The 25,795-nt window shown below is 39.1% G+C and overlaps 1 protein-coding gene across 6 annotated transcripts in view; it reads right to left on the reverse strand.

Moving 5' to 3' along the window:
* Positions 1-7,423: 7,423 nt before the first annotated feature.
* Positions 7,424-25,795, reverse strand: part of STAT4 (signal transducer and activator of transcription 4) — a 92,050-nt gene continuing 73,678 nt past the window's right edge. For 2 of the 6 annotated variants that reach the window (XM_030326006.1, XM_030326004.1), the window contains 10 exons: positions 19,359-19,442; positions 17,781-17,879; positions 14,942-15,077; positions 13,343-13,392; positions 12,986-13,080; positions 12,555-12,691; positions 11,805-11,996; positions 10,589-10,655; positions 10,129-10,237; positions 7,424-8,443 (listed from right to left, as the gene is read on the reverse strand). In XM_030326006.1, coding sequence (XP_030181866.1) covers positions 8,417-8,443; positions 10,129-10,237; positions 10,589-10,655; positions 11,805-11,996; positions 12,555-12,691; positions 12,986-13,080; positions 13,343-13,392; positions 14,942-15,077; positions 17,781-17,879; positions 19,359-19,442 — 996 coding nt within the window. In that variant the 3' untranslated portion in view covers positions 7,424-8,416. Of the gene's footprint in view, positions 8,444-8,999; positions 10,238-10,588; positions 10,656-11,804; positions 11,997-12,554; positions 12,692-12,985; positions 13,081-13,342; positions 13,393-14,941; positions 15,078-17,780; positions 17,880-19,358; positions 19,443-25,795 lie in introns of those variants that run through there. The other 4 variants (XM_030326001.1, XM_030326003.1, XM_030326005.1 and 1 more) reach the window with 3 other exon arrangements.

Below are 25,795 nucleotides of genomic sequence, written 5' to 3' on the forward strand. Positions count from 1 at the left end.
AAGTGAGACAGCAAGATCAGAGATCTGACCCAGATGAGCAGAACTGCCCAGTCTACCAAAGACTCACAGGCAATGATAAATGGTTGTTGTTTTATTCCCCTCTGAGTTTTGGGGATAGTTTGGTTTGTTACGTAGCAATAGATCATGGATACAGATCTTATGGGGGAAAGCAAAGCATCCTACTACCGAATTAGAAAGTGGAATTTCTCGGGTGGTGCAGGACCATTGTCCTGCAATGAAAAACTTACTCCCTCTGTGTTTTGTCTTTATGGTCTTGGCCTGTCTCAAAATGGCAACTATAAATCTGATGAAAAAAATCTATAGTCCATATTGCATTTTAGGCATATTTTTCCAATTTTGTAGTGATGTTGGTAACTGAGCAATCTAATTGTAGGAATTACACTTCATCAGTAGGAATTACACTTCATCGGTATAAGCCATATTTGTTAATCTGTTAATATAACAGGATTAAAATAAAGGATTTCTAAACTTTTTTTAAAGTTTAGTTTTAAGACGGGGGGGAGGGGCAGAGAGAAGGAGACAGAGGATCAGAAGTGGGCTCCACACTGTCAGCTCAGAGACAGATGCAGGGCTCTGTGGGGCTAGAATTCATGAACCATGGATCATGACCTGAGCTGAAATCAGATACTTAATGGGCTGAACCACCCGGGTGCCCTCAAAATAAAAGATTTCTAAAATTCCCAGTAATTCTCTGGATTTTTGATACTCATATGCTAGAATATGAAAGTTATGCTTTCAAAGATGATTTAGTTACACTGGAAAATACCCACGTATAAAATAAAATTAAAATGCAGTATAGAGGGACGCCTGGGTGGCTAGGTGTCCGACCTAGGCTCGGGTCATGATCTCACCGTTCAGAGTTAGATCCCTCCATTGGCTCTGTACTGACAGCTCAGAGCCTGGATGGAGCCTTTTTCGGATTCTGTGTCTCCCTCTCTGTCTCTGCTCCGCCTCCACTCGTGCTCTATCTCTCTCTCAAAAATAAATAAACATAAAAAAAATTTTTTTTAATGCAGGATAGAAAACGTAGAAGGTATTATCCTATTGCTATAAGAACATATAGAAATGTAAACACATGGAAATAGGGAAAAAAGGAGAGAAGGAAGGAGGGAAAATATTTGAAAGTGTTTAAGTTTCTGGGTGGTGGGTTACTATATAATTTTTTCTTTTTTTCCCCCTACAAATGACTATAGTGAGCATTCATCATGCAGACACCGTCGTGAACAGCTTTTGAAGTCCTGTGCTTTCTGGAGAGCAGCCCATGCCTGCCCAGGATGCGGTACACTGGGAGGTGCAGGTAGTCCGGCTCTTTGAAATGTTTCCAAAACAGCCGGCCCGGCGCGCGGCGGGAGGGACTCGGCTGCTCAGAAGAGCCGCCCCACGTGCTTTCGGGGAAACGGCCCGGGAGCGAGAAGGAGCAGAATTGGGAGGAAACCGAAAAGCGAAAGTCTAGAGACGCAGGGAGTAGTGCGCAGGCGCGGCCCGGGGTTTTCCCACAGTCTGGTCGCCTGGTCAGCGGTTCCTTCCCACAGCCTCCCGGAGGAAGGAGGCGGGATCCGCACGCTAGTGCCAGCACCAGCCCTGCCACTTGCCCTACGCCATTCCGGTCGGCAAAGTCCTTACAGTAGTGGTCCTGGACTAGATGAAAGGCCGAGGCGGGGGGGAGGGGGGGTGCCCGTTAACTTGGGAAGGAAGGAGGGGAATGTGTTCTAACTCCCGAAGGTGCTGGAAACCTTATTCTTCCCACTTGCATCTTTTCATTCTTCCCTTGGCCTGGAGACGACCGGTTTTCCTCCCTGTCTTCTTTCTACACAGTCTGCACGCGTGCTAACTCAGACCCTGTTTTCCAAGCTCTGACCTTCACCCAGCTGGTGTGAAGGTGAAGTTGAAGGGCTGGCTGGCTCTTCAGGTGTCCCTTTGCAGTTATCTGCAAAAGGGGCTTTTCTTTTTCTCCTGGGATTTTCTTGCACCCCCCCCCACCCGCCCTTTCCCTTATGGTGATTATACCAGAAGGAATGGGGGAGAAGTATAACGGAAGAGCTCCAGCACCAGCACCAGCAAAGAGCCATAACTACGTAGGGTGATATAGGGACCAACCCAGGACCTCCAGTGTGTGAGGGGATCCATCTTACCGTACCATAGACTCCAGTCTCATGGGAGAGTGAGCACCGGTCCCCATGGGGACCAGTAAGTGTTCCTTACATAATTCCTACAACACGAATGAACGTTTATCTTCCCGTTAGAAGGACAGGACAGGCTGGGAGCCTGGGTGGCTCAGTGGGTTAGTGACCGACTTCAGCGCAGGTCATGATCTCCCCATTCTTGAGTTCAAGCCCCACATTGGGCTCTGTGCTGACAGCTCAGAGCCTGGAGCCTGCTTCAGATTCTGTGTCTCCCTCTCTCTCTACCCCTACCCTGCTGGCCGTCTGTATTTTTCTCTCTCTTAAAAATAAACATTAACAAAAAATTAAAAAAAAAAAAAAAGGACAGGGCAGGCTGTACAATTTGCAGGACCCAACAGTAGGGCATTAAATCAAGCATGGAGCCCTTGCGAGTGCTGGCCCTGTGCAACTGCTCAGGTTGCACCACACGAAGCTCCTAGTCCAGGAATTGAAGCTGAGTTTTTCTGTAGAAACCTTGTTATATATTTACTTGAAACAAATGAAAACTTCAGTATAATGAAGAAACAAAAATAATACCACCACTCTTTCCTATAGCACTTGTAATAAAATCCACAGCCTTCAGCTTTCCCTCCAGACTCCTACATGATCTGGTCTTAACCATCTCTCCTACCCATGTTGCCCCAGTCACTCCATGTCTCCCCATGCTCCACTCCTTGTGGCCTCCCTCTTTTCCTCAAGCACTCAAGATTTTATCAGCAGGGGTCTTATTTAGGTACTGTTCTTTTAGGATGCTGTGTTCCTGGCTGCGTCTATGAACTTGCTCCTTCTCATTCTTTAGGTCTCAGATCAAATATCTCCCCAGAGAGACCTTCATTGACCACTTCTTCCAGTTACTCTAGGCTTCATAGCACTTATTAAATCTCTCATTTATTACTTGTCTGTTTTCATCTCTCCTCACAACAGGAGGGAGTCCCTCCTTTGTACTGTGACAGTCTGCCTCCTCTCAGGTTCCGTGGAAAAATTAAGCCTAATGCTCTGAGGCATCTGTGTATGACCTACTGTCTCTCCTATATACCTCAAATGGCACTGCGTACCATCCTTGGGTCAACTGGGAAAATAGTCAAGCTAATTACTTACTGTGTCTTATGGTTCAGATGGGAAACTCTAGTTGAGAAAGGCAGTCCCTGATACACAATCTCAGTATTTTTATAATATACATTTTTTAACGAGTGCATAATACCATCAACCAACACCGGAATCAGGAATCACAGGTTAATTCAACCATTCAGATCTCAACACTGGCTCTAGACTTCTTGAGCTAGAATTGAGGGGAGGAGAATAAAGGACTTGTGTACTCTTAAAAACTCCCCAAAGGATTTTAATGAGAGCACCACTGTTCTACATCCTTAACCTCTTCCTCATCTCCACCCTGTCTAGACAGCCTCTAGGGTTCTTCCCATTGACAGCAGTCTGTGAGACATCTAACTGGATGACTGTCAAGCCTAATGTAAGAGTGTTGTGTAGGGCTTTCCCCAGGAGTAGTAAAGGCAATGAGTTTAATGAAGGCAGAGTTAAGGGGAAATTTCAAGAGCACTTGGTTCATCTATGGATGAACAGAAGTCTGGGATGTTAGGCACGTACGTATAAGGTTTCTAAATTAAAGAGAAGTTAGAATAAGCAGATAATCAGACAATCTCATCCAGAGCATTTCTACAGAGTTTGGAAGTTATGAGTGAGGTGAAGTAGAGGGAAGCAATGGCAAGCATGTTTTGGTTACTAAATTTGAAGTATAATATTAGTGACTATCCCATAATTTTAGAATTTGGAAGGTTGTATGGAGAATTCTAGCTTAGTCTTGCAGGCAGGTCAAGGAGCAATATAAAGAATGGAACTAATTACTGTCTTCTGTGTGTTCAAATATTAAATCATTAACAAATATTCATTAAGAGGCAGAGATTACACTAGATTTTAGGGATATAACTGTTAACAAAACCTTCTTGGTCCCTGTCCATAGAGAGTTTGCTTAGAGTCTAATGAAGAGGACAGCTAATATGCCTTTACAACAAGGTTGATAGGAACGGTGCTGGGGAATCTGGAAGCATGATGTGACCTGGGGTCATTCACATGTGCACATGGGGAGTGTGGGGGCAGAAGGCTTTCTAGAATCCTCAGGATGTATGAACATTATCCAGGTAGCAAGGTGGATAAGGTGGGGTTGGAGACTTGAGAAGATGCAGTGGAGGGAGGCAGGAGAGTACCTGGGCCATCAAAGAAATGGAGAGTAGCACAGTCTTGTGCGTGTATGTTTTGGAGAGTGAGAAGCCATTGTTGGGGGAGGTGATGAGAGAGGAGTTGAAGACTAAGAAGAGACTAAATAATATATGACTTTGGAAAGATCCCTTGAGAATTATGGTCATCATCCCAGAGTTGGGATTCTTAAATTTTTGTGCCACGGGCCCCTTCAGCAGTCTGATGAAGCCTATGAACTCCTGCAAAGAGTAATATTTTTAGTTGAATAAAAGAAAATACATGAGATTAAATGGAAAAGCAACCACAGTGAGATGCAGATATCAGAATATTAAAACCAACTTTGTGATATAGTGATACAAGTGCCTCTTTGTTAATGGCATTAAATAGGCTCTAGCAGTGAGTCTGATGACAATTTCAAAATTGTACTTAGCATAAGAAATATTTCGAGATAGTTGTAACAACTCTAATGTGAGAAAAAGGTGCGGGTTATGGTTTGTTGCCTTTATTCATAATTGAAGGAAATTCTAAGTTTCAGTTAGAAGTCTGTGAAAACTCTTTTGCCATCCAAACTCATGAATACCCCAGGTAAGAACTGCTAATCCAGAGCACCAGAAACCATTTGAAGGTTATAAACAGAGGGTAAAATGATCTGATTTATTTTTTTTGAGTAGGCTTCACACACCCAGCGTGGAGCCCAATGTGGGGCTTGAACTCACGACCCCGAGATCAAGACCTGAGCTGAGATCAAGAGTGGGACTGAGCCACCTAGGCACCCCCCTGATTTATTTTATTTATTTATTTTTATTTTTATTAAAATTTTTTTAAGGTTTATTATTTTTGAGAGAGGGAGAGACAGGGCTGGAGTGGGGGAGGGGGAGAGAGAGAGGAGACACAGAATCTGAAGCAGGCTCCAGGCTCTGAGCTATCAGCACAGAACCTAGCATGAGGCTTGAACTCACGAGCCATGAGATCATGACCTGAGCCCAAGTAGGACACTTAACCGACTGAGCCACCCGGGCGCCCCTCCCTGCCCCCAACCCCCAATTTATTTTAAACAGAGCTGTCTGCCTACATAGGAAGCTGCATGGAGTTGTTTGTTGTATTTAAGGATGTTGCAGAGAATGTCCTTACTCATGTTTTTCTAGCGTCCTCTTTGTGAGGACTCTGGTGGAAATGTTCTTACAGTGGTAGTTACACAGCTGTATGGGCTTGTCAGGAAAGGGTGAATTTTATTATATTATACTTCAATAAGCCAGACTAAAAAATGCAGTCAAATCAATGAATGCTCATGCTCAATTTGAAAAAAAAAAAAAAAGTGTGAAAAATTGGAGTGTGCACAGAGGCAGTTTGCTAAGTCCAGACTACACTTACCTGCTGCTGGAATATAGCTCTGATTGGTTTGACCTCTACTCTGTTCCTTCTTCTGCAGGGAGTTCTTGGGTCTCCTGAACATGTAAAGAAAAATCCCTTGGGTTTGCCAGAAGCATACTCATTCTTTATGGGTCTCTGGGGGGGTCTTCCTTGCCACCTGAAGACTTTGAGGAAATCCACTGACAGCTGCCTTCTTTCAACATTATAGACAAAGGCATTGATATTTGGGACAATTGGTCAAAATGAGTCTACATGAAAAAGAATTTGCAAAGGGTTTAGCAAAATGGACGTCTGTGATTGGTCTGGGATGGGTGAGGGGAGAAGTGAAAATGTGATTCGATATTTAAAAAGTAAATCTACACTTTGTTTCATTAAATGCTACTTATTTGCTGCCGCCAGTTGTGAAAAAAAATTTTTTTGAGGGAGGATTTGTTGGAAGTGTGGTCTAAATTCCCTTCCCATTCATTGCACTTCATCTCATGTGGCACACACTTTGCCCTGAACTAAACAGGGATATCCAGGAATACCCTGCCAAAATCCTGTTACTCTCACAAACATGATTTCTGGAATGCAAGACTCACACTCTTGGGAACTAATTCTATACTGGGATCAAGAGCTTGGTTTTGATTTTCCGAACCGAAAACAGGTACTTGTTGAACTCTTATTCTTACTACATGGCCTCTGTTTCTATTATAGGGAGCAAACTACAGATGTCCTTGTATTATCTACCCTCAAATAACAATGATGGTTGAGATCATACATAAGACCTTGGTATTCTGCTACCAGGCTCTATATTAGGCAGTTTCTAAAAATTTTGCTGAATAAGAGTGCATAATACTTTTAATACATTCCAGGGAATGAAAAGCTTCTGAAACCTTTTTTAGCTTCTAAATCCAATTGTTTAAGAGTATTTCCAGGTAGATTTCCTGGAGATTACTTCTTTAAGGTTTATGATGGTTTACTCTAATGTTGCTGCCAATTGATATATTTGAATTTCAGAAAATGGGGCTTATGGAAGAGAGACTGGGAGAATGCACCTCAAGTTAGCCTGATGGTCTTCCATCCAATAGACACCTTGCCCATAAGAGTACTATTCAGGAGCTTGCAAAGGAATAAGGGAATGGGCCTTGGGGCAGGTGCAGAGTTTGCCTCTCAAAGAACAATATAAGATCAGTTGGGTGCATGTGAGTGGGTATAAAGGATGAAATTCGTAAGATGGACTCTCTTTAAGAGAGAATACAGGTTATATTAAAAATATATATATTTATTTTTTTCTTTGTAACCTTTTCCATTACACATTAGCCTCTCTCTGTGTGGCTTGCCTCAGGGATAAAAGGTGGGCAGAAGAAGTTACAGAGAGATCCTCTAGAGGGAGTGGTCATCTCTGATTCTGCAGTCAGACCTCACCTTGAACACCAGCAACAAGATTTTTTGTAGTTGGTCATGGCAGATGTCTTGGTATTGTGACTTCCTCACCTGGTTCAACAACTTCCCTAGGGCTTATAGACATAGAGACCTCTCCAGGTCTTGGGTATTGGGGGATCCTGCATTAGTAACTAAGGGCAGTATCTGGGCAATGTCACCACTAAAGCAAGGCAAGGATCAGAAAAGATCTGCAGCTTATATACTTGTATTAGCATCCAGTAAAACCCCTCCCCTCCCTCATCACCAGAGAAAACTGAAGGGATGGAACTTCTCTTCATCCTAAACCGCTTTCCCAGACTCAAGTTGGATTCATGGGACTGGAGACTCAGAGCTGGAAAGGATCATAGGACTCACCTAGTCCAAGCCCTTCTAGAGCCCTTGTTTCATGAGATTTTTACCTCTGTACCTACTTTCAGTGCAATTTACCTGAGAATACCACTGGAGAATGATACTGAATTCCTTCCCCTAAGGAGAGGTCGTCCCCAGCAGTGGTACCAACAGCTGTAAACCCCAAAGTTGGGACAGTATTGACATGGCAATCACGAGGCTTCATAATTCATTCCAGGACGCCCTGTGAATTGCTGCTGTTCGTGTCACACCGTTCCTTCCATCTGGTATCTAGTGTGATGACTCTTACCTGCCAGAACTCAGGACATTAGCTTATTTGGCTTTTCTCTTAGGCCTTCTTGCTGGTTTTTGACTGATGTAGGTGTGACTCTATCATTCTTGACCTATTCTGAAATCTTTTTTTCTTTTTTTTTTTTTTAAAGATTTTATTTTTAAGTAATTCTACATCCAATGTGGGGCTCAAACTTACAACCCCAAGATCAAAAGTCACATGCTCTTCTGACTGAGACAGCCAGGTGCCTCTATTCTGAAATCTTAATACTTAATCCTTCTGGAGCCAAAATCATAAGTAACATGTGAGAAAAAAATCAGAAATGAAACAAATATATACAAATGAGTCTTTTGTTAATGTTATATTAACAGTGGTTTCTTCAAGTGTCTTATCTTGCAAGTTTATCTGAAGCTTTGGTTTTTAGCATTCCAATCAAAACATTCCCAATTGGTGGTGTCATGCCAGTGAAAGGAGAGCTTCAGACTTCAACCATTTCCTGGAAATTGGTCTATACAAAGCTGAAGAAATAAGATATGATTGTTGGCAAAGATCAGTCTTTAAGCTTTTTCATTTGCTTCCTTCTTTTGAGTGTCAAGGGTTTATCCTGTCATTCAGCAGAATATGGAGACTTCATCTAAAGTTGGAAAATGAAAATGATTTTTGAGGAAACTATTAGTTTTGCAAATAAGCCATAATTTCTTAGGTAAACAGTCTCTTATCTACTATATACATCATAATATTTCTACCAATTAACTACTAAGTATTCACAAATTTCATCCCACAAAAAATGTAATGAGGAAATGCTTGCAAAGTGTAGCAAAAGTTCTCTTATAGCTAAATGATTTAAGACAACTAACACTGAAATAAGCTGTCAGAGGGGACTATGGATTTTCCATCCCTGGAAATCTTCAAGAGAAGGACTAAAACTCACTTGATTTATAACCTGTGTAGAGGAGTAATATTTTCCACCCCAAAATGTGTCTTTTTAGCATGTGGATTATTTTAGGATGATGATGATTATTATTTTTTTAATGTTTATTTATTTTTGAGAGAGACAGAGAAAGAATGCTAGTGGGTTAGGGGCAGAGAGAGAGGGAGACACAGAATCCGAAGCAGGCTCCAGGCTCCGAGCTGTCAGCACAGAGCCCGATGCGGGGTTCGAGCTCACAGAGCTATGAGATCATGACCTGAGCTGAAGTCAGACGCTCAACCGACTGAGCCACCCAGGTGCCCCTAGGATGATTGTTTTTAAGAAACAAAAGGCTCAGGAAGAAACTTTGACTTTCCGCCTGTCTAAAAGCATTTAGATAGAGGACCTGCTCCAGGAAGGGAGCTATCACCATAGATAACTACAGTATAATATGAACTAGTTATGGTAGACAGGGAGGAATGAACACTTTGTTAAAATTCTGCTCTGTGTCCCATCGTTTCCGTACGGTCCAGCAAACATTTACTTATGAAATGTTTACTCTTTTTCATCTTCCTGTGAATTGTCTTCATTCCTTTGAAGTCCCATACTCCTAGCCCCTTTTCCTTGGCTCAGAATGGCATATAAGCCTCAAGTGTCTGACTGTGAGCCTCAAATTCTAATGGCCTCCCTCTTAGTACTTCATTTAGTTAGTAATTATTTGGCTTTCTCCTATTCATCTGTTTCATGTCAATTTAATTCTTAGATTAGCCAAATGAATCTTGATGGGTAAAGTAAAAATTTTTCTCCCAACACCATATAGAAATCTCTTGGGGCTCAGGGTCTCTCCAAGATTCTATTATTCTAGTATGTTCATCCGTATGTAAATTGGGGGTTTGAATCACCTGATGGTATTGAGGAACAATAATAGATAAAATGCATCCTAAATCACATTTTGCATTTAAGATTGTGACTCACTTCTCAGGAGGGTATTATTATGCTGCTATTGATTGTAATTCATATACTACTTGAAGACTAATGTAAGTGACAATTAAGCAAGAAGAATTGGAATTTGTGATGCGTGAACTAAAATAAATATTGACCAGTGGCCAATGGTGAAAGTAGAGACAAAGAGAACATGAGTGAGGCACAGGAATACTTCACCCTTTAGTGGCTTTTGATGGAAAGAACATAAAGCAGTTCAAGTGAGGGAAGGTGTCTGCTTTCAATGCCCATAATGTCAGTGACCCACAGCAACATACAGACACACCCAGTGTTATGCACATGGAATTGTTCCAACAAATGTGTTTTCTCACTTCTCAGGCAGAACTTGAGCCCTTTTGAGTAACAGGTACCACATTTGCTTCATTAGGAGTGCCCCTGACCAGCAATGGAAAAGAAAGGGAACATACTGCAGTTTCAATTGTTGTGGGACTCAGGTTTTCTCTCAGCACTGCATATACACTTGGAGACATGGGAAGAAGATCTGTTGGAGAATGTGGCTCAGTTGAATCACTTCGGCTTAAAGAGATAACAAAGTACATATTGAAAAGGATTAAATGGAACTCATTTCTAGGGCTTCATCTATTTGTGACACGGAGATGCCTAATTCATTGTCTGAAATGAGAGCACTCAGCCTATTATGGAATATACAGCATATAGAAGGGCAACTTTATAATTCCAGTTATGGTAGACTATGGAGCATTCTGAAGAGTCGCTTTATGTATTAAAGAAAATGGGACATTGAGCATTGAAATGCTTTATTGTCAGGTATATGTACTCTGCTCTATCCTTCAATTTCCTGTAGAGAACCTTAGTTTTTAAAAAATAAATTCAATAATAGATATTTTACATGTGGCTAAGGTTACTTACATTGTTGAAATGGGGATAAATACAGATGGAACATAACCTTTGTCCCCCCTTTCTGTTGGTCTTGAGACTAGAAAAGAAAGGCAGGATAAAATGTTACCAATATTATTGATAAAATTATTAAAGAGTCTAGAAAAATATAAGTAATGTTAAAAAGAAGAGAGATAATATGATTGCTTAGCGATTCACAAAAATTTTTAGCTGAATAGATGAAACAGTATTTTAGAGAACCTGAAATGTGCCAGAAGAGAAAAACAAATCTCTTGACAGGCCTAATCTGACTTTGCATATTGCTGTCTCCAAAATGCATGGGAAAAATTGAGAGTGAGCTATATTACCTATCTTCTATCTTCTATGTTATGTTTAAGTTTGATTGTAAAGACTGATTTATTTGTGTGCTGGAGGGATTTAAGGTAACTCTAGGGCAGCAGCAAGTCACCATCTGGGAGTTAACGACTGCAGGATATTTCACAAGATGGTGCTCGTAGATTTAGTGGCTATCCATGAACATTGTAATGGATCATATACGCTTTTATTAGAGACACAGAATGGTGAACTTACATTACAGTTACATAGCTAATTTTATTTATGTCCTGTCATGTATTTAACAAATATTTACCAATTACTTATTTTGATCAGGTGTTATTTAAGCCCCTTTGCAACCAGGAAAGGCAGGCATGTCAAGACTTGTTATTGGTAGGCCAGCAGTAGTGGGGAATGAAGCACAGAGCCCTTTGTCCCTTCCCTGCCAAATAACCATACAATCTGAGTTGTGCGATGATAGTAGGTAAAAAATATAAAGCTTGTAAACCCCAGGCTTCTTTTGCAGAAAACAAACTCGCCTAACTTGTGACAGCTTTCTAATCATTACTTCCTCATTATTTTTCTTCTCCCAAAGTCATAGAGGTGAAGTCAGCACCACTTCTATTTTAGGAAGGAGAAAACTCAAACTCTACAAGTGGCTGTAAGAGGCCACCATGCCATGGTTAAGTCCTGTCACAACTATTGATTACTAACTACTCTGCTGGAGTTGGACAGCCCCAGCCATCCCTCCTCGAAACTGACACACTACTTCATTTCTAAGGCTTTGACCTCCATGTACCCCCTAGGTCTTATGATGATCAAAGTAAACATAAAAAGAGGAACTTTGTTTACTTTACTCCAGTATGAGGTCATTTTCCAAAATCTGGACAAAACAAGCAAACCGAAAGAAACTAACCTTCGCACGGCTGGGAGCTGTAGTGTTTACCGAAGGCTTTGTCTTTGGGAATGTCAGGATAAAGGAACTTCAGAGGGTTTTCAGGAATGTTTTCAGCCATAATAACCTTGTAGTCTCGAAGGATGTCAGCAAATGGCAGAGCAGACAACCGGCCTTTATTGTAGGGTTCTACAGAGTGGAATCTCACTTCTCCTGGAAAAACAGAAAGGGTGAGGGGCCTCTGGGTGGCTCAGTTGGTTAAGCATCCAGCTCTTGGTTTGGGCCCAGGTCATGATCTCATGGTTCGTGAGATCAAGTCCCACGTCATGCTCTATGCTGACAGTGTGAAACCTGCTTGGGATTCTCACATGCTGCTTCTCTTTCGCCCCTCCCCCATTCTCCCTCTCTCTCTTTCAAAATAAATAAATAAACTTAAAATAAAAGGGTGGATGAGGGGAGGAATATTCAGGCTTCTGCAGGGCATTCTTTGCGGGCATTCTTCCTACCCACGTTATCTTTATGTCACTGGCTATAAAACAATGCTAGCCCTTTTCTGCAGTGTGGATGGTACATATGGCCATGTGATAGAGGACACCCACATAGGCTGTGAAAAATTCACGGTTCTCTCTTCTGGGACTACTGTAACAACTAATATTCAAGCTCACCGAACACATGAAAAACAGAACACGCACTACACACTTCTGAAAACTGAAACACCAATAGTCAAAGTCAATACTAACTTCACATGAATAAACAAGAGTAAGCATGTACCATTTTCAGAATGGTCTACCCAGGTGAAAGTTATTCCTCCAAGGTGGCTTTCACTGAATCTTAACAAAAAGGTTCCAGGCATTTTATCCTTTAGCAAGAGTCGTTCCTTCTCTTTGCTAACAAAGCCCATGACATACCTAAAAATAGAACAATGCATAGTTTTATCTGATCAAACACTACGATTTATTACACTTGCATTTATTTCATCCACAAAGAACAGATTTGTACTGAGTGTAATAAAAGTCAATGAAATAGTCTTCTAAGATTAGATATCAGTACTCTGTGAAGAATGTAGGAAACCGAACCATTCCCACCACCCCCCCCGACACTAAACATGTTTAAAAAGAAAAGAAAAAGAAGGGGAAAAAAAAACAACAGCATAAAAATAAAAACCTAATGAACTCTTATGGAAAATAGGACCTGTAACTCACCCATCGATCCAAAGAGGAAGAATGTGTTTCTTAATTAGATCTAATATTGCTTCAAGCCATGTCCAGAAGGTAAATGATTTACCAGGTAAGTGTTCCTAGTGGAATAAAAAAACATGTTAGGACAATGATTATTTCAATAGTAATAATCGAATATTATTTCAAATACTATTTCAATAGTAATTGACATAATAATTCAAGTTTCATTTTTCAATGAAATATTTCCTCTAAGTCAGACAATAGAGTTAAAAAAATAACTGCATCCAGGAAACCCTTAAAACCCCAATTATACTATGGAGGCTTAAAAAGAAGCACTACTAAAAAATGATCTAAATGATATTCTTGTTCCCCTGTTTGTACCTTGCAGAACTTGGCCCAGGTGAGATGACCATCATTGTAGCTAGACTGGACTAAAATGAAAGAAAAGAATGAGATTTTTATTGAACAATTAAACTCTTCAATATGGTGCTCGATTTAGATTTTGCCCATCCCCTTTCAAGAATTTCTTAAGCACCTGCTATGGGTTTACAGTGTGCTTAATACTAGGAACAGTAAAGATGTAAGATACAAAATTTATCATCTAAGAAAAATCCTTTTTAGTGGAGGAGCTAAGATAGTTTTAGGAAGAGGGTGAGTTTTTAGGACCAGGTCCCCAGTGAATGAATAGGATATAAGTTATCACAGGAGGATGAATAAACCACTCCAGTAGTAAGAATAATGCAGGATGAGGCATAGTGGACATGAAGATGGCTTAGGTAGGAGACAGTAAGAGCTGCCTAATGTTGGTAAATAAACATAAATTTATGTAAGTTAGATATAGCCAGATTACCAGGAGTCCTGATTATTGCCATGAAAAGAATGAACTAGAGATCCATTAGGCAATAAGGAGCCTTTGACTACTCTGATCCAGGGAAATGAAAGGATACACAAGTTTCTATCTACATTTTTAAGGAAATTATAACCCACAAGGATAATTTGATAATAATCTGAAAGGGTATGGCCACTATCTGTACTATATATTTAAAAACTTTATTCAATCAACAAATATTTACTGAATGCCTACTATTGAATTTATAAACTAAAGTTCAAAAAGCATATTTACATTAACTAAATTTTTCAATATTCCCCAAAGGTCTGATTTATTTATTTATTTATTATTTTTTTTCAATAGGTCTGATTTATTTAAATACCTATTGATCACATAGTAGGTACAAGTGGCAACCCAGCATCACTTGCCAAATTACACACGATTTCACTGCTGTTGCTCAAATCCATCTTTGGCCCTACTTTAACTAGAAATGCATACAAATCCAATGCTAAATGTGTTCACCCAGACTTGTCAAAATGTAGATATCTTTTGAAATTCTTTTAGAAAAATCTTACACTATAGTCACTATATGAAGTACCAATGACTATTTTGCAAGTTTAAAAAATACTAGTCAAAACTGAAATTTTCTTGATACGGAGGATTAAGTATTTCATGGGTGGCTTTGAATTTCTAGTAAATTCCCTGGTCCTGGAATCAGCTATTGTCCAGTTGTTAATGACCATTGTGATATTGACATGAAGGATCAAGGCACCATCAAGGCTTCACATCACACTCAGTGGAAATGGCACAGAAACACCCTGGAGACTGGAGAGTGGAATGGAAAGGAAGGGGCTTTGGACCTGGACAGACCTGGCCCGTGTCTTGGCTCTGCTGTGTACTAGCCACGCAGCCATGGCAAGTCACTTAACGTCTGAAACTAAGTACCCTCATCTATAAAATGTAGAAAACAATGAGATACCCTTTCTGAAGAAAGAAAACATAACATTTAGCTCTGTGCCTCACAATATGGTAGACAGTCAATAAATTATGACTATCATTATTATTATCGGTTGTAGTAATATCACCTTGTTCTCTAAAATACTTGAGTACCCAAAACAGAGGCCAAGTCTTCTACATCTACCAGCTCTCACCTGTAAGCTTCTCTGCCAACATATTGAGTTGATCTGAGTTAAGGCCACGACCTACGTATGATGAAAACTGCCAGCTCATCACTTCCAGGAGTTGACTCAAAGTGGCAGATGGAGGATTATTAAAAAAAACCAAGTTCTGAAATAGAGTTTTTAATGATGATTATATTCATTAATTACATTGAGCACACTATAATTCAATATATAAAGTTCCCGTTTTAAACTCTTTATGTCAACCTAAGTTAATACAGAATATTGTCTCATCTCTCTTGTGCCTTTCATTTTTACTTCTTTAGTTTTTTAAAGTTGGGGTATCTTTTGAACTGCTTTTTTTCAAAGTATTTATTTTATTTTTAGAGAGAGAGAGCATTAATGGGGGAGAGGGGCAGAGAGAGAGAGAAAGAGAGAGAGAATCCTAAGCAGGCTCCATGCTCAGCACAGAGCCAGATGCAGGACTCAATCCCACGACCCTGGGATCAGGAATTGAACTGACATCAAGAGTCAGGGGCTTAACCGACAGAGCCACCCAGGTGCACTTCTGTTGTGCTTTTTAATTGAACTGATTTTGTCTTTTCCTAAAGAGTTCCTTAATCTTTGAGTCCAATAACATATATGGCTCCATCTATCCTTGAAAGAATAATTGGGCATCTTTTAAATTTCCATAGACTATGGGCTATCAATTAACTCATATAAGTACTTAACATTGTCCAACAGATCATCGGACAAATACTCTTTTCTGAACTAATAATCTTAAACAAAACCTATATCAAGTTATTAGTTTATCACGGGTTGGTACAAGTTACACCTTGAACAAACAAAGCATTCCACAGCACAAAAATGGTTAAGTCTCAGGCTAAAGAAGGTGACCCTACAATATGAGTTCATAATTCACCTGAGTCCTATTTTATGGATAATAAAGTAGTCTTTTCTTTTGATCTGGACAGCAGCATCTTCTGTGTGATTAACTGCAAACAAGATTGCTTGTACCAGGAACTGGGTCAACATTAATGAGAGAGAAGACTTTATCTCAGAGTACTGGGAAGCAGAAGGTATGAAAGCCAAAAAAGATGTCCTAAGGAGAGTAGCAGGGCAAGAATTAACTAACCTAGTGCAGTGCAGGGAGAAGGCCTTTGGTGAGCGGGAACTAAGCTGGGCAGCAAGAAAAAGAATCAATCCAAGAGATTTCAGAAAATGGGACTGAAATAAGACACAGCACCCAACCCCAACAAAGAGTGGGAGATAGGAAGGGGAGGAATGGAGAGAGAGAGAGTTTCTGGAAAGACAGTTTCCCCTGAACCAGAAAATTGTGTCTGGATGAATGACCAAAAAGCATAGAATATAATCAAGGTATAGGAGCTTGGGTTTTGAAGCATATTAGAATAAAGAAGAGAACCAGAGTTCATTGTTATGCTGAACTCTGTAAGTAGGCTGTGCATCCAAGTTTTAGGAGCTATATATGATCTGCATCTCCAGATTCCTCATCCAGGAGCAGAGTAGAATCTGGGATGGTCAGTATGACAACTTTGGTGGCTTTCTTACAGAAGAAGGATGCCGAGGAAATCTTAGTGCAACAGTACTGTGCCAAGGACAAAGAAGTGACCCATCTTCCCTCCTACATCCTGGAGTTGAATGAAAAGCTCTGAATATGTGTAGCTCACAGTGGGAAATGGCATTTATTTCCAGGGGTGTAGGCTCTTCTTGGCTTTAAAGACCGGGTGGCTTCTCTAATGAATCCTGTTCTCACTATTATCCTGAGAGGAAGCGAGGTACCATGTACCCTGTGCAGCCTTCCTCTCTACAGTTTATCTGTTTCCTCTCTACAGTTAATCTGTTTCAGATGCCAGGGCACCGGAGGATGAGAAAGAATAAGGCTGAGTCATTTTCCATGTTGTTTCCTTATTAGGCCCACTTTTAAAAAAGAGAAAGAACACTTAGAGCCAACTCATTATGTCTGTTCTTATTGCTAGAACCCAAGGTAAAAAAAATTTTTCCCTTAAGAGTGAATATTTGCTTTGAATTAGGAAGAAATGTTATTTACATTTGACCTATTTTCTCTAGCCCTTGGTGGTTTCCAGGACAACAACACTGAGGTTTTGTAAGACGGAGTAAAGGGAAGGGCTGACTCATCTTTTTTGCCACTCCCTTCGCTGGTTGTCTTATAAGAAGAGCATCTGTTTTGGGCTTGCTTTGTAACTTAGGGCCACTTTTTGATCTATTTCTCAAATAACCACCAGGTGGCATTAAAACCCAACTTGAGCCTAGAATGGATTAAATCTATAATCAACCTGAAAATATTTATAATCAGAGGGTAGGTTAGGCAAGATTGGTTAATGTTCTAGTCACTTATTTGGAAGCCAATTTTCTACCTTTGTAGAAAAGTCTCTTTGGAGGTGTGGCCAAAAGTAAGGAGGTAAACACAGCAGTCAGATACTAAATTCTAGACCAAGAAGTCTCCCCAAGCCCAATTAACAGAGCCACAGGATGGGCTTAGAAGTCTCTGTGATGCACATAGTTGGAAGGTGACCAGACCCTCAGAAGAACAAATACCTGTCTGTCAGTTTTGCTAGTTGGAACCCTCCCAGCGTCCAAGCCCATCAGAATATATTGCTTTAAATATAACATGAGAGAGGATTCATACAACTAAATATATTGGAGTTCTGGAATAAAATAACCCAAAAAGTCATGCCAAATTTCATATATATAGATATATGGATACATATTCAAAATTCATGTCTATATATCTATCTATCTATATATATATCTTTTGATGCATATGGGTTTTATTGACAATAAAGCAAATCAAATATAATTAAAGGAGGAGAAATAGGAATAGAGACTCTACCTGGGAATCATTGGTTGACACATTGTACCAAATGATGGATGCCCAAGCATTAGGTAACTGACTGACATTGGAAATCATCACCACAGGTAATGAGCTGGTCTGGTTTAAAAAAAAAAAAAAAAAAAAAACACTGTTATTATAGGTAGTTGCACCTTGCACTGATTTTATAATTGACTCTGTCCCCTGAAGGGCTATCTCAAGGCAGCTCCACTCCTTTAATCCTGGTGTCTACACTGCCTTGGATACTAAAATGACTTGTGAAGGTACGGGCACTTTCTGAGCATGTATGAGTCAAAGTACACGGATGAATGGAGCCATAGAAACAGGAATTCTTTCAGACTGCTTGGTCAGTTAGGTTCTCCAATATCTTCCCTTGACATCATACAAATATTTATATTTTCTCATATATATAGACTAAAATGCAGCTAATTAGAGGTTGTATTGATTTTGCAACTGTCCTCTTAATAAGTTACTTTAAAGAATTTAATTTTAAATTTATCTCTGAAATGGTCAATATATTCAAGTTATGATCTGACAGTCTAATTAATGTCAGTACTAAATATGGGGCTTTTTAACTGCAGAAGATGGAGAGGTGAGCAATTCTGGAGAAACATAGCTGCCTGGTCTGCTGTGGAACTCACCCTAGTAGTACTGGTACAGAATTTTCAACCTCATGGAATAAACAGGCTTTCACAGATAGTGTGTGGAACCAATCAGCCTACATTAGTCCCTTCCCCATAACAGGTTAGATCTTTGTAGACAGTAAAATACCCAGCTTAAGAGGTCACAGAAATAGAAGTTTAGGGAAAAGAGATGAGGAAGGCATTTATGGAAACATTTTACAAATTTACATTCATCAAGACAACAAAAGAAAGGCAGGACTTTAAAACAATACATCCCACAAATAAGATCGTATCTGGGGTGTGTAAAACCGTGTTTGTTCATTCATGCACTGGTTCATTCATTTATTCGACAGATGTCGAACAGCTACTATGTGCTAGACATTGAGTGAGTCACTGGTAAGGAGTGACAAAGTCATGATGTCCTGCCTTCAAGTAGCTCAGAGTCAGTCATGTTCAATTTAATCTTCAGAATTTCTTTATTCCTTTTTTGAGCACAACGGTGACTGTTACAAGAGAATCAAAACAATGCACTGTTAAAGTTCCTATCATTTGTCTTTACTCATTACGCTAGAAAAACCTTCCTTCTGAGGGATTTTATGTAAAGGTTAAAATTTTGAAAATACATCACTATGTGACATAGTTTAAGGCTTTCCACTGAGTATTCATGACTCAGAATAGTCCAGAAAACGAACCAGCAAACATGCAATATGGGTAAGAAATTCAATCTGTATCGAATTGATAATGCCCATGAGATTTTATCATTTATATTTAACCAGAATAGTATACATTCAAACAGTAGAATGTTGACTAATTAGTAACTGACATAATGATTTTCCAAAGAAAAACAACAACAAAAAAATAGAGAATGTACTAAAACCTAGAAAAGACTCAGCTTTCATCTACAAATGACAACAAATTACTGAAAATATTATTAGCAGAGTTAATTGATACCTACCTCTAAATCTATGGTCAGGCCATAGAGGCAGATTTGTGTTTCAAAGGTTATAGAATGAAGCTCTTCAGTCACCATGTGACAGCCCTAAGGAAGAAAGAAGTAAGTTGTTATCTTACAAATGTATTCCTGCTATCTATTAGTAGGCCTGCTTCTATACAAATTAATACATTCTTGAATGCCCTAAACATTCCCTATTATGGAATATTCCCTTTTATTATTTGAAGAAGTTATTTAGAGTATTATACAGAGTGAGAAATCTTCATTTCCACAAACAGAATGATTTTAAGTCTCCATAACAATTTAACTTCTGACTCAAAATTCCAGCATATTTTTGTCAGTTTAAGTGCAGACAAATAATTATTTATTTTTAATTTTTAAAAATTAGTCCTTTCAACTTACAAACTATTAATAAAAGCGAGGCATATGTGTGTAGATATAACAGAAACAAGTGAGTATCATAATTAATTTATTTAAAAAGAAAGCAAGATTTCCTTCTGGTTAAACATGGCAGGTGGAAAACATGTATTTTCTTCTGCTCCCTCCAGAAACTGCAATAAGTTTTGTTAACTTTTTAGTAAAGTGAAACTATAATCTAGATGCCCAATGAGAGGTGGGGGAGTATGGAGTGAGGGTGGCAATGAGGGGCAGTGTCTCTCAGAACAAGGGGTTGGAAGCATTGAGGCCCTGAGGCCAGAGAGTGAAGAGGGCTGAACAGGGGAGTAATTTTGAACCCATGTAATGAGGTCCCCACCCCTCCCTGTCCCTGGAGTGGGACAGAAGGTTTACTCTCTAGAGTGGATGAATCAGAGGAACTAGAGAGGCTATCTGCATTTCAGATCCAAGGCCAAACTGAGGGAAGGGATAAGATACAATGCAGAAAAGAGGAAGATCCTGTAAAAGTTTATGAAGAAGTCTGTGCCCCTTTCTTTGACATCTCCAGGAAAGACATCTGGGAAGTGGACAAGATCAAGGAGACAACTTACAGACATTGCCTTTGGGGGCCCCCAATAAGACATTCAGGTCCTAATAATCACCCTTAAGTCTACAATTCCCAACATGCACATAGAGCTTCCAGACTTTTAGTGCCTTTCTCCTAAATAGCAAACATTTGACAATCACCAAACATGACAAAACCTGTTACATGAATATTGATACAAAAATCAACAAGAAAGAACTCAGAAAAAAGAGATACTGCAAAAAAGCAAATGAAGAGTTTACAAAAAATGTATCAGGGTCAGTTTTATACATTAGCTTAACAAATAAATGGCATAAGAATGGGGCAAATCAACCAACCATAATGGGTGGACATCAGTTGGATACTGATTTGCACAAACCAACTGTAAAAAGATCTTTTTGAGAAAATGGAGAAATTTGAATAATGGAGTTTTATTAAGGAAAGATTTTAAGAAATTGCTATTTTTTTGTTTTTTTGTGTTAAGTGTACTGTGGTTAAGGTTTTTAAAAACCTCTTATCCGGAAGTTCTGCCTACCAAAATATCAATGAGTAAGATGTTATCCTATCTGGAATTTAAGTACTCCAGAAAAAAAAAGTGTGTGTATAGGGGGAAAACAGATGAAATAAGACAGGCAAATGTTAATCATTGTTGAAGTTGAGTGATGTATAAATGGAAGGTTCATTGTATTTCTGTCTCTCTTTTTGTGTGTGTGTGTGTATTCACTAAAAAGCCCAAGATGTTTAAAGCTCTTTATTAATATCCTTAAAGATGTAACAAATATATTACATCAGTGAAACAAGACTAAGATTCTATCAAAAGGAACATTCAGAAAATAATAATTAATAATTAAAAATATAATAAGAGAAATAGACAAGTCAGCAGAAGGACTGGAAACAACGTGAAAGAAATGTCCCAGAAAGTAAAACAAAAAAATGAAGAAATTAAAAAAAAATAGGATAGAAAAGATAGTAAAGAATTAATACACAAACTCCAATAACAAGCTAACAGAAATTCCAGAAAACTAATAGAGAAAATGGAATAGAAAAAAGATCAAAAGCATAACTCAATGATAACACTCATACACTGCTGATGGGAGTTGGTAACATCACTTTACAGAATAATTTCTCAATATCTAGTAAAGTAGAAAATGCACTTCCTAGGACGATGGTGAAAGGAATTAAAAAAACCCAAAAAATAAAAAAAAATAATTGTGCACAGAATCGTAGGGCAATGAGCCCAAATTAGAGCAAGTGATGGAGGATCCCCAGAGGGATGTTGCCAAGAAAAAAGAAAAAAACAAAAACTCAGATTGAGTTGTTTGGCCATATTGCAAAAAGTTTTCAAGTTTTGAAGAAGGGTTTTGGGCTATATTAGTGACAGGTACATAAAATAAAGTGATGAAATAAAAAAAATTGAGGCAACTAATAAATCCAGGGAAAATTAAAAGTAATACAAGAATGGAAATACAATTATACTATGATATATGGTCAGCTGTTAATAATTTTTATATACTCATAGTAATGTAAACATTGAATATATTGACTAAGCCAAAATATATTATATAATGATACTGTGAAGGTGGGGGGAAATTTACATGTATGGAGATCTGCTATAAAAGAGCCATAGTTTAACCTTTTATAGAAAGAATTCAGGAGTTAGATATATAATTTAAAAAAAAAATCAAGAAATGGTAGGGGCATCTGGGAAGTTCAGTCAGTTAAGAGTCCAACTCTTGATTTTCCTCAGGTCATGATCTCACTGTCATGAGATTAAGCCCTGCATTGGGTTCGGTGCCAGGCATGGAGCCTGCTTGAGATTCTCTCTCTCTCTTTCTCTTTCTCTCAAAAAATGCTAGTATGATGTTAGTATAATACTTCAACTCAAAAAATGATCACCTCTGAAAAGTGGGTTTAGAGTGGGAAAGAGTGGGACAGAGATTGCTGTTTTCCTTGATGAAACCTTACAGCACCTTGCTATGTGCCCAAGACCAGCAGCACTGTCATATAAAAGCTTGTTAGAAAAACAGGATCTCTGGCCTTATCCTAAGCCTACTGAATCAGATTCTGCATTTTAACAAGAACCTCGGGTGGAATTTGTGAGGCAATGAGTCTCAATGTGCTGTATCCACATTATGTTTAGTCTCAAAAGAGTTGTGGAAAATTTGGAGATGGTATAAAAGCCTTCAAAAATTAAAAAAAAAAAGCCTGTGGGAACCTGTAAACAGAAGTGGAATTATTGAGACTAGAAAGTTAGGGTAGGATTGGAGGCAGCAGAATCAGCTTTAGGAGAAATGACCTAATATTGAATATGTATTAATAACAAGTTGGAATCTTCTTGTATTAAGTTTCAAATAATAAAAATAGTTCTAATATGATGATATGAAGGACAATTACATGAAGACTTTATTGACAATGAGGAATGTTAAACTTAGGATTTGTTCCTGAAAAGGAAGCAGAAAGTTAAAGACTCCTCTCTCCCTTGGGTTAGACCCGTGTGATATCTTACATTGTCTTCAGGTAGCTGGATTCATGGGATTGCTTCTTACTGGGTTAGTAGAAATTATGTTAATGGAAATTTTGCTTACAAATCCCTTAGACCATCCCTAAAATTACTCCCAGGACATCCAACGCATGAAATAGCTAGTTTCCCCCCAAACCTCTCCTGTCTTGAAATAAATAAATTGCTGTTTCTTTGGTTGAGCATGAGATGAAGGAGTCAGGTTGTGTTTAGGCACCAAGTTGAACAAAACCCACATTTTTTAAACAACAGAGAATCTCACTGCCCTATATAGGGTATTTACACTATGCAAACCCTGGGACAAACGAAGAATCCACAATTTCATGTTCACTAATGGGTGCCTTTCACATTCTCACTAAGTTCAATGGCAGACAGGATGATATAAGCCTGCGTAGAACATTTAAGAGGCTTGAGGCAAGCACAGATGGAGACCCACATACCATATGTCTAAACATTTAACCATTATAAATCAAATTAACAAACTGATATATGATATAGCCTCCTGCCTTGACATCTAAGCTTTCATATTACCTAACTGGCCAGGTTTCAACTCCTCAAAGTTCCACTGGAACATGGTGGCCTGGAGAGAGGTGGGCCAATCTGGACCATTGCCCATTCCCCCCACCCCCACTTCCACCTCTGTGAGAAACCTCACTGACTAGTGTGGCCCATTGGCCTCTGCTTGTGTCTAGAAATATTTGCATTGGTGGTGACATCTGTGCTTGGGACTCTGGGAAAGCACCCTGCCTTGATCCCACAGACATCTTTCTCAGTGGGGGGGGGGGGCACAGCTGGCAGACAGCTAAAGAGAGCCTTTTTGAGTATGAGGTCCTATCCATCCCCTATACTAATAGCCTCTATAGTCTAATTTATACAATTAAATGTAAATATGATATAATTATTCATGATTATAGATGATTTCCTCAGATCTCTGTGTTATGGCACCTGTGTATTCACACTCCAAAGTGTGAGAAACCAGGACTCCACAGACAGAGCAATGACGCTTAGAGTTGTCCATTAACATTGGGAAAAGGCTTTGTGCTTTGGTTATTACTTTACTGAACTGGAATGTAGATGGTGAGAGGTTTCTTCAGTGATTCAAACTAATATCTAATGATTACTTAAAACCTCTGATGCAGTTGTGAGGCATACTGAGAATGAAATCCAGCAAGGAAGCTGACACACAATACACATGACTGGAGAAAAGTGCTGTGACAAAAGGAAGCGTCATTAACTTTCAAAGCTTGCATGGCCATCAGTCAAAGTCTTTATTACTTTATCAGTGTAGTCCAAGCCAGGGACGCTATTCAATTTCACATTCTCAGGGTCTATTCTTTATAGACTGGGGAAAACATTGTGGAGAACGTGCACCATTAATGGCTGTGTTAAAAGCCATCCTAATCAGCTGAGATGATTATGAATTTAAAACATCCATATATATGATATTTATATTATATGGCACTGAAAATATAAATGGATTGACTTTATTATACTCGTAAAGAAAAGCACACACTGGATAATCTGCTAAGAAACTGGAAAAGTGGCAGAACAGCTTGACCAGGCTCCATCTGGAAAAAAAACACACAACCTCAGGAAAGGTAGGTATAGATGTCACCATATTCTTCTTTTCTCTGCTCAGTGCCAAATAATACACCCTGGAAACCTAGACTATGTTAACAAATAGCTATGGCTTTTGACTTGACAGGAAACCTCCGTTAAGAAAATATGACTGGGATAAAGCTAATTTTCACCTAAATTCCTTGCTTATCTCTTAACAAGCCATAGTCTATGATAATGTTTCATGGGGAAGACTATGTGGAATAGAAAACAATCATCCATTCACCTAGAGTGTATTTGTTGACTACCTATCATGTGCTAGACACTGGCTTAGATGCTGGGAAACAATGATAAAAGGGGAAATGATGGTACAATCACAGGAGATACAGACCCCAATCACAGAATCATAAGAAATAGATGGAAAATGACAACTAATTCTCAGCCTCACACAGTAAAATAAGGGAACTGTGTGGAGGGTGCCACATAAAAAGTTAACGTTTTTAGTGTTATCCTTGTACTGACGTCTCTTCTAAAAAGTGTTGCAACTTCTTAAATTGTTCAGAAGGAAATTAACTTCCTGTGACAATGCATGGGCTAGTTGGCGTGTGAGTAGTGGATCTGTGTCTGAGAACCCTGAACCTTGAAAGAACATCTGTTTGGCTATTCTGTTCAATGAAACTCAAGTCACCCAGGCTTTACTAATAGCTTCTTTGTGCTTCATGACTTTCCACCACATAAACAAAATTACCCAACACCTCAGTCTAAGACTAAAACTGTCATTTATCAGTTAAAGCCTACCAACAAAGAGCAAACTCAAGAGACTGCAATTCCAGCTTTCCTGTTCGAACAGTTTCCACATTTCAACAATCACTCTCTAGTCAGCATTTTGCCAGATAAGGACCTCTGGGAAAGTCTCCTTCCTGGGAATGTTTATCGTGTAGGGATGAACTGATTCCTTCCAAGTTTGGCCACTTGGTAGGTGATGAAATTGTTTCTTCACAGTGGTTCTTCCAAGGAAAAGAACAAAGGTGGGAGAAAGAAGGAGTAATTGTTAACCTTGATTCTGTGACAGCGTGTCTACAGATTTCCCAAGGGATGTTGTGAAATTCCAAAGCAAATTTTTGAAATTAAACTCATTTTTTTTCAAAAAAGTAAAGCTCCTACGCCATGTTGCACTCTTGCAGATTATAGAACCTTATTCAAAAAAGCTTCAGAAATTGTCTAACTCCAATGGTTTTCAAATGTTTTTTTAACCTTGAAACACATTCTTGAAAAGAAATTTTCCATCTGGGTTCCAGCCTGTAAAATATATAAAACAGAGCTATCTTGACTAAAACAGGGGTGGGGGACCCAGAGCTCCACCATTCACCTCCCCACCCCCCATAATCCGGAGGTGACTTCTAAGGT

This window comes from Lynx canadensis, chromosome C1, assembly GCF_007474595.2.
Source record: "Lynx canadensis isolate LIC74 chromosome C1, mLynCan4.pri.v2, whole genome shotgun sequence".
Classification (NCBI taxonomy): Eukaryota; Metazoa; Chordata; class Mammalia; order Carnivora; family Felidae; genus Lynx; species Lynx canadensis.